This window comes from Naegleria gruberi (assembly GCF_000004985.1).
Source record: "Naegleria gruberi genomic scaffold NAEGRscaffold_2, whole genome shotgun sequence".
Taxonomy (NCBI): Eukaryota; Heterolobosea; class Eutetramitea; order Acrasida; family Naegleriidae; genus Naegleria; species Naegleria gruberi.
The window spans coordinates 897,711-909,981 of record NW_003163325.1 but is presented as its reverse complement, the minus strand read 5'-3'; the positions used below and the strand labels follow the sequence as shown (position 1 = coordinate 909,981).

Below are 12,271 nucleotides of genomic sequence, written 5' to 3'. Positions count from 1 at the left end.
TTTGTGAGATGTTTTTATCTATCATAGATTTTAATGGATGCCATTGTATCATTTTTTTTAATTGAAAGATTTAGTTAGCTGGCAATTGTTGTAAAATGGTACAAATTTTATCAATTTACAATTTTTGTTTTTTTGTAGGATTATAATCCTTATGCATCCCAATGTTTCTTGTGATATCGCTATATGTTGAAAGATCATCACTCATATCGTCTGAATCAGAATTTAAAACATTCTCGTGATCCTTATTATTTAGTGAACTAAAGGTAGATGTATGAACAGAAATCAGAGGCTCTTCTTCACTATCATAACCATCAATCAGTGGAGAAGGTGGTCTTTTTGGAATAGTTTTGGATTGCTTGAGAATACTTTTCTTTGGGTTACTTGAAGGTTTCTTAATAATTGGAGTTGTGGCTGATGCTGCACTTTTCATTAAAATTGCAGCATCTTCCTGTACAAAATTAGAAATTTCGGTGAATGGAATATCATCATCTCTAAAATGAGAATTACAATCTGACTTGGGAATAGGTGTTGTTTTTGGTTGTGAAAGAGAGGAGGTTGGAATATTTACAGGAGGGCTCGAAGGGGTAAGAGTAACCCCTCTTTCCTCAACAGTTTCAACAGAAAAGTCTGTATTCTTTTTAGCATTGTTCAAGTTATTTTGAATATTAGAGATGGTTGTTGTGTCTGAAGTGGTGGTTTGAATAAATCCTGACAAAGAATCTTTTTCTGTACATTGTTTTTGATTGTCGTCATCATTCAGCTCTTCTCTATGAGAATTGCTTGTAATGAGAATGGCACTTTTTCCACTACCATCACTAGAATTACTGAGCTCTAAATCTTGATTTTTCCCAGAAGAATCTACTTTTCCTACTTTTGGCTTTTCAGGTATTATTTCAATGTCAAAAATTTTTGATACATCAAATATTGAGGAACTGAAATCTAAAATATCTGTATTTGATAACTTGATTCCTATAGATTTCAAATCAAGACCATACAATATAAAATTCAATCTCTTGATTATCATTTTTTGAAAATGAGAAATGAACTCTCTTTCCTTAATAAGTACAGTCTTCATATTTTGATTCAAAGTTGATCCTCTCTCCAGTTCAACGCAATATCTCACAAGTTGAGAAATAAGAAAGTGGTTTGTTTCTTCAAAAGTTGTCATTGCCTTCTTGTCTTCATTAAGACGTTCTAAAGTTTGATCAATTTGAAAAGTAGTTTCCACTATTTGTTTGTATAATTGTTTAGCTGAAAGTTTACACAGTACGATTGATGGAGAAATATAAACAAGGGGAGAAATGGTTGGATACATTCTTGGGATATCAAAAGAGTTTTCTTGAACAATCATGGTACTTGTATAAAGGTTGGCCATCATATTCATCATACTGGCCCACAACACATTTAATCTGTGTGCACAAATATTACAAGAAACGAAGGTTCTTGCTTCCTCAGGTCTTAGAAACCTACCGACCATTGCCATTGGAATATTTAAGCTTTCACATACAGAATTGAGAGAAATATTGGCCAAATGTTGGTTCCTTTCCGAATCAATTTTCATACCGATATCAGAATTAATTGTTGTTAATGATAAAATCGGATTTGTTGCACCTTGTAATCTGCCATCACTTTCATTGAATAGTCTTTGCTTCCTTCTTCTGTTGGGTTGTAAAGGAAGGATTCCTTTGTTGTTGTTATTTACGTGATGATTTGGAGCCATTTTTTAACGTTTATTATTTAAAAATTTAGTTCGAACAATTGCAAGAACGCGGCTTCAAATACTTCCCCAAAAACTTTAGTTGAAGATTTTCCAAATGTTTTTAATAGTTTTGGCTTGGAAAGCATAGGGTACTTCCAAAATACCTCTACAAATTTTGAGCAGATCTAGCCCCATTGTCTATTTATTCCAAGAAATTATTTTTGAAATTATTACAAAATTAAATTGAAACTACTTACTAATCCAATCATACCCGCAACATCACCCAATAAAGAAGGAATGGTGTTTGTAAGAACTTCATCGATATTATACACACTCATAGTACCATACGTAACAGTTACAAGAACATTATTGGATGGAATATCAGTAACAGCAATAGTGGAAACAACTGAATCAAAAGTAACATTTCTCACAGCAGAATTTGTATCATAATTCATATCCAATACAGTTCTTACAACTTTTGTAAGGGAAAAGTAATTTTCAACTCCAGGGGCGGCGAATTGAGTTTCTTGATAAATAGATGGTGTGGCTCCTGGTTCATGGAATGTCACTTGCAACCCATTTCTTGACAAGGAACTTCCTGTTGGTATTTCAAATAAAAAAGATATTGAGCCTGAAATACCTTTCTTTTTTGCTAAAAACAAGTTACTCTTATCATTATTAATTTTGTAACATGAATAATATACATTGTCGAGAACTTGAGTTTTTTCAGCTCTAATGTTTCCATCAGTAATTGGTGAAGTTATTCCAGTTACTGTTAATCGAAATATGCGCACCAAGTTCAGATCACATTCTGGACAAGAGCTTCCTGCTCTTCCATTATAGTTACAAATAGTTATAGCCGGAAACTCTAAGGTTGTTGTCTCATTGAATGATAAAGAGGTGGTTGGAGTATTTTGCATTTGAAGATAGTTATCCACGACAGTATATGTATACCATGTACAAAAGGCGATCCAAACAAGCCACCCAATAATAATGATAATATCAGAAATTCTAACTCGTATTTTAGCGTTCGGAAGTTTTGGGGCTGCCACTTTTATTGGTACAACCTTTTGAACGGCAGGAATAATTTCATTATTGACCACAGTAGAATTAAAATTCAACATTTTTTTTATTAAGAATTTGTTGTAGATGAACTTTTCAACCCTCAGCATCTTTCTGCTATTACTCTCCATCAATCATATTATTACTTTAAATTTTTGTCTAATACAACCTTCCAGTTATGGAAATAGCAAGACAAAAGATGTCTAACATAACTGGAATAGAATTCTGGTGTTTCTGCAGGTACATTTCTCCAAAAAACTGGAATAATATCTGTTTCTGGTGGTTTCCTAACTCTTCTCTTGACTTCTTTCATGGCATCATAGTACTTGGTGTTGATAATCTTGATTTGCTTTCTAGGTATTGGTTCCTCTAATAATTGTAAATCTAAAAGATTCTTGAGAGCGGTAGCAAGATTTCTAAAAATTTCCTTACTCTTGCTTTCCTCTGGAATTTGCTCAATTAACTCATCAAGGAATATAAAGGGTACATTAACAACCCTTTCTAAATTATAAAAGTTATTATATTCTATAACTTCGTCTTCTTCCGGTTTGATAACTGGAAATATTATTCCTGAATTCATGAAAGTGTAAAAATTTGTAAACTCATAATTTTTGTACCCTGTCACCTCAAGTATTTGTCTATCAGATAAAAGACTAATAATAATCTTTTCTATTTGATTATCAGTGCATTTAAGACCTAACTCTGTAAGATCGTAGGTTTTTCTAAGCTCATATTTGGTTTTCTCTACGGCATATTGAAAATTAAAAAAGTCTCTGTGTAAATATTGTACTGAAGCAATAAAGAGTAAGAAATGTTCAAGAGCAAGTGGATGCCCACCTATCATTGCGAGAGCTGTTAAAAAACTTTTGCAATCTCGCCAATTTTCCTTATCAATAAACTGTCCTGTTCCTTCCTCATCTTCTATTGGAATTTGTCCTTTTCGGTCAAACATGTTATCAACTATATTTTCAACTTGATCTTGGTTTAAAAGTGGAAATTGGCAAACGGTAAATGTTTCATTTTTTTGATATGAGCTTCCAGAATATGTTGGACGTGTAGGTCCAAGCTTATGTATCCAATCCTGAGTCATTCCTTCAATATCTTTTCCTACCATAATTGGAATAAATGTTGTATTTTGTCTATCTGTAAAAACCCCTGGTAATTCATTGTACATTCTCAATAATAAACTATATGGTGTGTGAGTAATTACATTTTCAAATTTAACTCGTAATAATTCATCACAATCATCCATTACTATGAAAAGACCAAGACTTTCATCATTATCAAGATCCAAATCATACTTAATAATTTCTGAAACATGACTGATATTGTCTGGAATGAAATGATAACAGTGTTCAAGAAAGTCTCTATACGATCTAACTTCAGATGAATCAATAGATTGTGTAAAATATGAATAAATCATACGTGCTGTAATTAGCTTCTTTGATTTTTGAAAATTAAGTAACTCTTCTCTTCCAAACATTTCCTCTTCCTCTGCAAGAGGGCACATATTCAGAAATGGAGCATACAAATACATTAATTTAGAAAACCTATCACCATATTCTAATGTCATTTCTTCGACAGTTTCAATCGTATTTCTAGTCTTTCCAACGCCCTTTCCTCCATTAATAAAAAAAGCAAATGCATCTGCATTCTTTACACCTACTGGTTGTGACTTGATTTTTTCCAAGCTATGATCAATGTAGTACCTTAGCTTCTGGGTGAAAAATTCATGTGGTTGATATGGCATAATGTCTGATATTGTCAGGGAAACAATATCATTATCGTGTGCCTCTTCGTTGGGAAGTTGGTGATGCTCAACTGGAGCATCACTTTCTTCTTCATGCAATTCAAGAGGAGGATCTTCAAAATAAATTCTTAAATTAGTAGCAAATGTTTCTGCATCAAAAAGAAAAGTATCACTATATAAATTATTTGTTGAATAGCTTCTAATTTGTAATTTTGTCAAATATTCAATTTCTTTTCTTTTCAATAAATTAACACCTGCCTCTAGAGATGATCCGAAATATTGGTGGTATTTAGTTCCGGTAGAAGGGTTGTATTTTTTACAGTGATAGCAAGCAACAAGCGAATGATTTTTAATTTTTGAAGAGGTAGTAGACTTGATAGATTTTCCAAACTTCCAACACATTGTCTTTTTGCTTATCAGATAACGTCCACCAAGTGCAAGGGCCACAGACCTCTGTCCTTTCATTTTTTACTGCATTACAAAAATTAAGATTAGAATAAATCAAATTTAAATAAATGCAAAGCAGGAATATTTTTGATTGGATGGAGTAATAAAGCAATATTGCTTCCAGGGAGTTTACCTTAAAACAAAATGAGAGATACAGTTTTCTAAGACGAAGGGCGTGGGTTCAAATCCGACTCTCACCAGTTGTTTTTTTAAGCCTGTTTTTGCAAGGAATAGCAAGTTATTTTTGGAATTACATAAAATTTTTATGATTCGCTTTAATTTTAGCTTCAAACAAGTAAAAAATGACTGACAATACAACATCTGATCAACAAACGTTTTATACAACCCTTTTTGAAAAGGCAACAAAAGAGGAAGAAAAACAAAACACTGCTGAAGCCATCAAACTTTTTACTCAAGTAATTAATGGGGAGAGTATGTAGTAATTTTAATAATAATATTTATTAATCGGATCGGGTTAATCATTTATTGAATTGATCAATTAATAGTGTCTAAAAAGAATGAAGTAATAATTAAAAAGAAGGAAGAGGCTATCTATAGTCTCGGTAAGATTTATGCCACTAAAGGGTTAGTATTTTAATAGATTTTTAATATATTTACAGTATAAAAAGTGATGCTCAAGCCATCATGGAATTAAACAAATCTATCCGACCATTCTTCCAAGATCTTCCAAAGGCCAAAACAGCAAAAATTGTTAGAACTCTTATTGAATTAGTTGGTACAATTAAAGGAAGTGATGCAATTCAAATTGAAATTTGTAGAGAATCTATCGAGTGGGCAACAACTGAGAAGAGAAGTTTCTTGCGTCAACGTATTGAATCAAGATTGGCCAATTTATTATTTATTAAGAAGGAATTTACTGAATCTCTTGAAATAATTACTAGATTATTGAGAGAAGTCAGAAAATTAGATGACAAGGCATTGTTAGTTGAAATTCACGTATGTTGTTTCTTTAAAAATAATTATTAAGCCAATAATTTATAGTTGTTGGAAAGTAAGGTTTACCATTCTCTTAGAAATCTTTCAAAATCAAGAGCTGCTCTCACATCCGCTAGAACAGATGCAAATGCTATCTACTGTCCTCCACTCCTTCAAGCAGAAATTGATATGCAATCTGGTGTATTGCATGCTGAAGAAAAGGATTACAAGACTGCCTTCTCTTATTTCTTTGAAGCTTTTGAAGGTTACAGTAACTTTGATGATTATACTGCTGTCATGTGTCTTAAATACATGTTGCTCTGTAAAGTTTGTACAAATAATGTAAGTTATTCTTAGAATAATTATGACTTTTTACCAACTTTACAGCCTGATGATGTTCAAACACTCCTCAGTACAAAGACTGCTCTCAAATATACTGGTAGAGAAGTTGATTCTATGAAGGCTGTTTCTGTTGCATATCAAGAAAGGTCACTTCACTCTTTTGAAAAGGCATTATCTGAATTTGAAGGAGAATTGAAAAATGATCCGATTATTAGTTCCCACCTTTCAGAATTATATGACAATTTATTGGAACAACATCTTTTGAGAATTATTGAACCATTCTCTCGTGTTCAAATTACTCACGTTTCTTCATTGATTGATCTTCCTCGTACAAGAGTTGAAAGAAAACTTTCTCAAATGATTCTTGATAACAAACTTAATGGTATTCTTGATCAAGGAAATGATTGTATTATTGTATATGAGGAAACAAAGAAGGATGAATGTTATCCTGCTGCATTGGAAACTATTGAAAATATGGACTCTGTAATGGATTCACTCTTTGAACGAGCAAAAGCCCTCACTAAATAAAATAATCTTTGTATTTTTAAAACAATCACGCATTTTATCAAGTTTCAGTTCGAACTTGGGTCCTTCATTTTGTTTGTTTGGTCAATTGGCGCCTATTCAATGGAATACAACTACAAAATGTTTGTATTCAAACAAAATCAAAAAAAATGAAACCCCACCAAAAACACAACACCGGTCCAAGACAAAACCTTTCTTCCTACTTCTCTAGTGAACAAGTTGATCAACAATTGTTTGGGGAAGAGGATAACAGTGATGCGTATGAGGTAATGCACATGGAGCAACACAACCAAATGAAAAAAGAAAAACCTTCTTCAAAGCCGTCTTCTACAATAGCCAACCAAGTGAGGGGAAACATTCTCCAACATTTTTATAATCCTTCGGAGGAGAGTGATAATGAGGAACAATGTCCTACTCAATCCAATAACAACAGACATGCTAAACACCAAACTCAACCAGCTTCCAAAGGTTTTCACCCTAGTGCTACTTACCAAAAGACTGCTCTCCCACCACAGTCAACAACGAAACAAAAAAAATCAACAAGACAATTACAAATGGAACCTCAATATCCTATCTATCCTAATCCTTATCAATTTTTTCCATTCTATCCACCTTTTTATTCTCCATATTCTACTGGAATGACAGAGGAATCTATGAAGGAACAATTTAATAACACAGCTAACAATGAAACATCATTCATGACAGACAAGTCAGTAGAAAGCTCCATCTTTTTCGAAAAGGATAAAAAAATTGATATGCTACTAGTAGAAAGTAGAGAAATGAAACAAATCATTCAAAGTCAATCTGAAACTATTGAACTCATTTTGAAAAAATTGGAAGAAGTATGTAATAAGGTTGATTCGTTCAACTCAAAAGAATCAATTCAACACTCCGAAAAGCAAGACCAATCTAATTTCCATGATATCGAACAAGAGCCACAACCTCGTCAACCTCCATTAAACGCATCCAATAACTTCTTCACTCAAAATCCAAGTAGTAGAACCTCATCAAGCTCAGCTTCTAACATGACTTCATCCCTTAAAAATAACCTGACAAGCTCAACAAAATTTTCCAACACTAGCCAAGTTAACGAGAGTATGACAAACAATATAAGTAGCTTGCAACCTAAAACTGGTCAAAACTCTAGTTTACTGGAAAAATCTGCCAACAGAAGTGATACTCATAGCAATAGATATTCAGCCATGATCAGTCCAACAATCTCTAATTCTCCAATAAGACTAGGTAGTTCTCAATCCTCTCGTTTAAATAGCTCCCAATCGAGTAAGAAGTCGGTCCCAACAAATTCACAACATTTGAGTCATAGCACAATTTCTGTTAATTCAGAGAAATCAAATTTTGATCATGAAAATCCGACCAAGAGTCCACTCTATTCATCTTCAAGTTTGAAAGATTTTGGTAGTCCAGCAAAATCCTTAAAGAGTGATAAACAAAAAAGAACGAGCGATGAATCATTCCTGAATGCAAGTCATCTTTCTGAATCTATGGATTTTTTGGGTGATACACACGTGGATGACTCCTTTGTATACAATGCCTCATATATGAGTAGTTATAGCTCCAGCCATCTCGAACCATTTTCTACAGAAATGCAAAAGTATGTGAAGGAAAAGATTTTGGTGGGTGATGTTTCAAAAAAAGATGATATTGCCAAAGATTCTGATAATACCTTCATGACAGGATCCAAAAAAAAGAAAGACAATTCATTGTCTTACTCGAGTTCTAGTTTTCCTATTAAGAGTTTTTCAAAAATTTAAAGTCTTCGGAATGAATGTTCAATAAAACAAAATTATCATCATTTAAATAATTATTTAAATGAAATTGTAATGACAGAATTAATTCCACAATTTCTTGGCCATTTTGATTGACAATAAACTACTTCAATCAATATTTTACATTTTTTTTAATAAAAATAAAAATGAGCAAAGACGATACCTCTTCATCATCAGGTTTTTCATTATTCGGAAACAATACCAGCGAGGAAACAGAAACCCCAAAGGCTGTCGAAAATGACCAAATTCGTAGGGATATGATTGCTGCTGCATTATTAGGACCATGTAAACCATTGAATAGAAAAATGTTGGAAATAAGAGCACAAACAACTATTGACCCAAACCAAGCCCAACAAGCAGAACAACAAATGTGGAAGTGCTTGGAAGGTTTTGCAAATAATTTTTACCAACAACACGGAAATTGGGGTTCCGCTCAAATAATCGATCAAGGATCAAATCAAAACAATTCTCAATCACCATCAATACAAGGAGGAAGTCCAGGAGACATTTACTATTTTGAAAGAATGAGTGGAAAAACACAATGGGATAGACCTGCATATTTGGAAACAATCATTAATCAGGGAAAACAAGCTAAAGACCAAACCTTACCAATTCATGATTGTGAATTCCTTCAACTTAATTTCTTCATATGTTTACAATCCACAAGAGCACAAAAGACACATTGCGATTTTGAAAATGATAAATTAATTCGTTGTATCAGAGCAAAACATTTCCAAAAGTAAACAATTAGATTTTCAAAAAATTCAAAAACTAATGTTTTGGTTTACAAAATTGTAATTTAAACATTTCAAAACAATTCCTGAAATGTCACAGGTACCTGGTATCTAAAAACACAACATGTACAAAAATGGAAAGGATATTATGTCTTTCGCTTTATCCCTCAAATTAAGGCCTCTAATTTGTTAATTTTGATAAAAATATTTTATTGATTATTACATTTAAAAAACCATTACGTGTATTGTAAACCTTTCTTAAATATTTATTTTAAATACTTATTATCATACACATATTGACCTCTGTTTAATCATTTGTACAAGCCAAAATACTTTCCAAATGTATCAATGTTGTCGCACACTAATGTTGACAAGTTGCCTTCCGTATTAATTCTCCAACAAAAAAACTGAATAGATCAAGCATCTTGACCATTAGAAGCGCGAGAAAGTGGTTGACAGGTCTCTATCAGAGAATAACTCTATTGCATCTAACACACCCAATATTAATTTATCGTCATCATTGTGTATTTTACATTGTCACCTCCTCTCCTCAACAATTAATAATAATTGAAAACGCTCTCACTAATTTATTTTGAACATAATGTACAACCACCACCAACAACAACTTTTTGAAACTCTCCTTGGTAACAATAATCTAGTCACCAATAATGCATCTATTGCATCCCCTCAGCAACAACATCTTCCATCCACCATCACCAATAACATTCAAAACTATTCATCCAACCACATTCACCCACCTTCAAATAATAGTACTTTTACGCAACCAATAATTAATACCAACCCTATTCAATGTTCCACTCAAAGTGTCCACCAACCTATTCTTGCTGGTAGTGGTGGTATTACAACTCATACCAATACTCCAAGTATCACGAATGAATCTCTTCTCCACCAACAATTATTGTACAACCAATTGGTTTTAATGAATCAAGCTTTGAGTCAGAATATTCTAATGAACATGACTACACCCAATAATAATAATAATAACAATATACCTAACCACCAACAAACCCTGTATAATCATGGCACAAGTATGATACCATCCAATAATTCAACTTCAATGGTTGTAGTCAACAACTCTGTTCAACCGCCAAGTCTTCTTTCTGTACTATCTTCATTGACAGCCACCAATGTAACTAATAATACTGCTACTCCTCCTCCTCAACAACAACAACCCATGCCTTCAATGAACCACAATGGTGCTATTAGTAGCAATAATTTATTGATGAGTAGTACTCCACAGCCCTACACGAACTCTATCAATAATAGTAATCAAACAAATATTCAACCAACAAGTATGCTGAGTGAATTAATGTTAATGGGGACAAGTCAATCATCTCATAATTTACATCAAGAGATGGAAGATGTTGCCAAGCCATGGCTTTTCATGTTGGAAAACATGCTCAAACAAAGACCAACAACTGTCCAAACCTTATCCTCAATGAACCATCTCAACGTAGCAAACAATAATACTAGCACAGTTCAAAATAATAATACCTCCACTAACTATTCGTTTCAACATGATTCATTAATTAATGGTAATAGTCATATATCAACAAATGATGCAACATTCTCCGATAGTCAACAACCTCAGTACAGTGGTTTTAGTAGGGAGTCTAATTTGTCACCTTCCATCTTTCAAGAATTGGATGATATCATTGGAAGTATTGATCCAAATGTTGATATTTGTGAAAAACTTTCTTTTGATTTTAAAAAGGAAGAGAAATCATTCAATGTCATTGTAAAACCTGAAAAAGTTGATTCAAATACCTCCTCTCTATCCATCAATAATGAGACAATGGAACCATCCACACAAGTTTCTTTTACTGAGGAAAAGAAAAAGAGAAGCAAAAGAACGTGGTGGTCAAGGAAGAGGCGGTAATACAGGTGGTAAATATTTGGCAGAGAGTGCTTCAAGAGAAGTTTCACCAACATTCGATTACTTTATTCACAGTTCTGATAATTCAATTGTTACAATTGTAAAGGCAGATTTTGATGGTATTGCATTAACACCTCACGAGAGATGTTTATGTGCCCTGTTATCAAAGGCTGTACTTCCAAAAGAAGACTTGAAATCTCTAATAACTGGACCAAACTCTATTACACTTCGTTGTATCATTTCCAAGTGGCTTTTTGGTAAATTAGATGTATCTACTTCTTCTTCAGCTGAAGAATCAACTGGCTCAGATTCTCAACAAGTGGCACCTCTCAGTATGGTTTGTGATCCAATGGGATTTACAGTTAATAAGAGTGCTAAACCAACTAGACTTTCAGTATTTGTTAATGATACTTTAAAATTGAGAATTAGACCTTGTGCTTTTGAAAAATCTTCACTCTTTAGTAGTGATGCTATTATTGCTGACATTTCAATTTTCGATCAAAACATGATGAATCTCTTCATTGGCAATTATTCTATTGAAATGAGAAGTGCTCACTATTTAACAGGACTTGCTGGGGGATTATCAAAGGAAAGTGATCTCTCTACAACAAATATTATGAACACTCCAGATATTTGTATGGAGCTATTATCAGAGAACTCAATTATTCAATTCACAGAAGATGTCTCAAAGAATAACAACAAATCAACAAATAGTTCGGATGAACCATTTGATGTTTGTGTCTCTGTGAGACGTGATCATCACTATAAGGTCAAACTCCCTCCAATTAAAGAAGTGAGCATGAGTCTTGGCTTTGGAAATACCTCTCCAAACTCTGCACTCAATAAGAAGATTAGTTTCATTCAGATAGTTGAAACTGATTCACAAAGACCAGTTTGTAGATCAGAACCTTTTTGGTGTAGAAGTAAGAGCAGAGCAGAAATGGAAAAGAAACAAAATAGAGAAGCCATGCAACGAAAAACTGTAAAGAAAGATGGTGAAAAGAAGAGAAAACCAAAATCTCCATCAGATCAAGAAAAAAAGAGAAAACTGGATTCAGATGAATAAATGTAAATATTCATATTATTAGTATT

At 33.1% G+C, this 12,271-nt stretch overlaps 7 protein-coding genes across 7 annotated transcripts; 4 read left to right on the top strand and 3 right to left on the bottom strand.

The window, feature by feature from the left end:
* Positions 1 to 115: 115 nt before the first annotated feature.
* Positions 116 to 1,720, bottom strand: NAEGRDRAFT_62089 (uncharacterized protein; the record flags this gene model as incomplete). The annotated part of the gene is made up of 1 exon (XM_002682703.1): positions 116 to 1,720. The coding sequence occupies one exon, from the start codon at positions 1,718 to 1,720 to the stop codon at positions 116 to 118; it is 1,605 nt and encodes a 534-aa protein (XP_002682749.1).
* Positions 1,721 to 1,929: 209 nt separating this feature from the next.
* NAEGRDRAFT_62088 (uncharacterized protein) lies at positions 1,930 to 2,619 on the bottom strand (the record flags this gene model as incomplete). The annotated part of the gene is made up of 1 exon (XM_002682702.1): positions 1,930 to 2,619. One exon carries the CDS (start codon positions 2,617 to 2,619, stop codon positions 1,930 to 1,932), a length of 690 nt encoding a protein of 229 aa, XP_002682748.1.
* A 284-nt stretch (positions 2,620 to 2,903) lies between these two features.
* NAEGRDRAFT_45569 (uncharacterized protein) lies at positions 2,904 to 4,976 on the bottom strand (the record flags this gene model as incomplete). The annotated part of the gene is made up of 1 exon (XM_002682701.1): positions 2,904 to 4,976. The coding sequence occupies one exon, from the start codon at positions 4,974 to 4,976 to the stop codon at positions 2,904 to 2,906; it is 2,073 nt and encodes a 690-aa protein (XP_002682747.1).
* A 282-nt stretch (positions 4,977 to 5,258) lies between these two features.
* On the top strand, positions 5,259 to 6,782 carry NAEGRDRAFT_55990 (uncharacterized protein). Its single transcript, XM_002682934.1, has 5 exons — positions 5,259 to 5,390; positions 5,465 to 5,543; positions 5,588 to 5,915; positions 5,961 to 6,236; positions 6,282 to 6,782. The coding sequence occupies exons 1-5, from the start codon at positions 5,261 to 5,263 to the stop codon at positions 6,762 to 6,764; spliced, it is 1,296 nt and encodes a 431-aa protein (XP_002682980.1). The 5' UTR covers positions 5,259 to 5,260; the 3' UTR covers positions 6,765 to 6,782.
* Positions 6,783 to 6,910: 128 nt separating this feature from the next.
* On the top strand, positions 6,911 to 8,533 carry NAEGRDRAFT_45568 (uncharacterized protein; the record flags this gene model as incomplete). The annotated part of the gene is made up of 1 exon (XM_002682933.1): positions 6,911 to 8,533. One exon carries the CDS (start codon positions 6,911 to 6,913, stop codon positions 8,531 to 8,533), a length of 1,623 nt encoding a protein of 540 aa, XP_002682979.1.
* Positions 8,534 to 8,694: 161 nt separating this feature from the next.
* Positions 8,695 to 9,291, top strand: NAEGRDRAFT_62084 (uncharacterized protein; the record flags this gene model as incomplete). Its single annotated transcript, XM_002682932.1, has 1 exon — positions 8,695 to 9,291. One exon carries the CDS (start codon positions 8,695 to 8,697, stop codon positions 9,289 to 9,291), a length of 597 nt encoding a protein of 198 aa, XP_002682978.1.
* Positions 9,292 to 9,883: 592 nt separating this feature from the next.
* Positions 9,884 to 12,245, top strand: NAEGRDRAFT_45566 (uncharacterized protein; the record flags this gene model as incomplete). The annotated part of the gene is made up of 2 exons (XM_002682931.1): positions 9,884 to 11,178; positions 11,255 to 12,245. 2 exons carry the CDS (start codon positions 9,884 to 9,886, stop codon positions 12,243 to 12,245), a joined length of 2,286 nt encoding a protein of 761 aa, XP_002682977.1.
* Positions 12,246 to 12,271: the final 26 nt, after the last annotated feature.

Bases quoted from the DNA above. Each gene is read 5' to 3' on its own strand.
- NAEGRDRAFT_55990 (XM_002682934.1), top strand. From the start codon at position 5,261: ATGACTGACAATACAACATCTGATCAACAAACGTTTTATACAACCCTT. The intron at 5,916-5,960 runs GTATGTTGTTTC...AATAATTTATAG, and splicing joins CATTGTTAGTTGAAATTCAC to TTGTTGGAAAGTAAGGTTTA. The intron at 6,237-6,281 runs GTAAGTTATTCT...CCAACTTTACAG, and splicing joins GTAAAGTTTGTACAAATAAT to CCTGATGATGTTCAAACACT.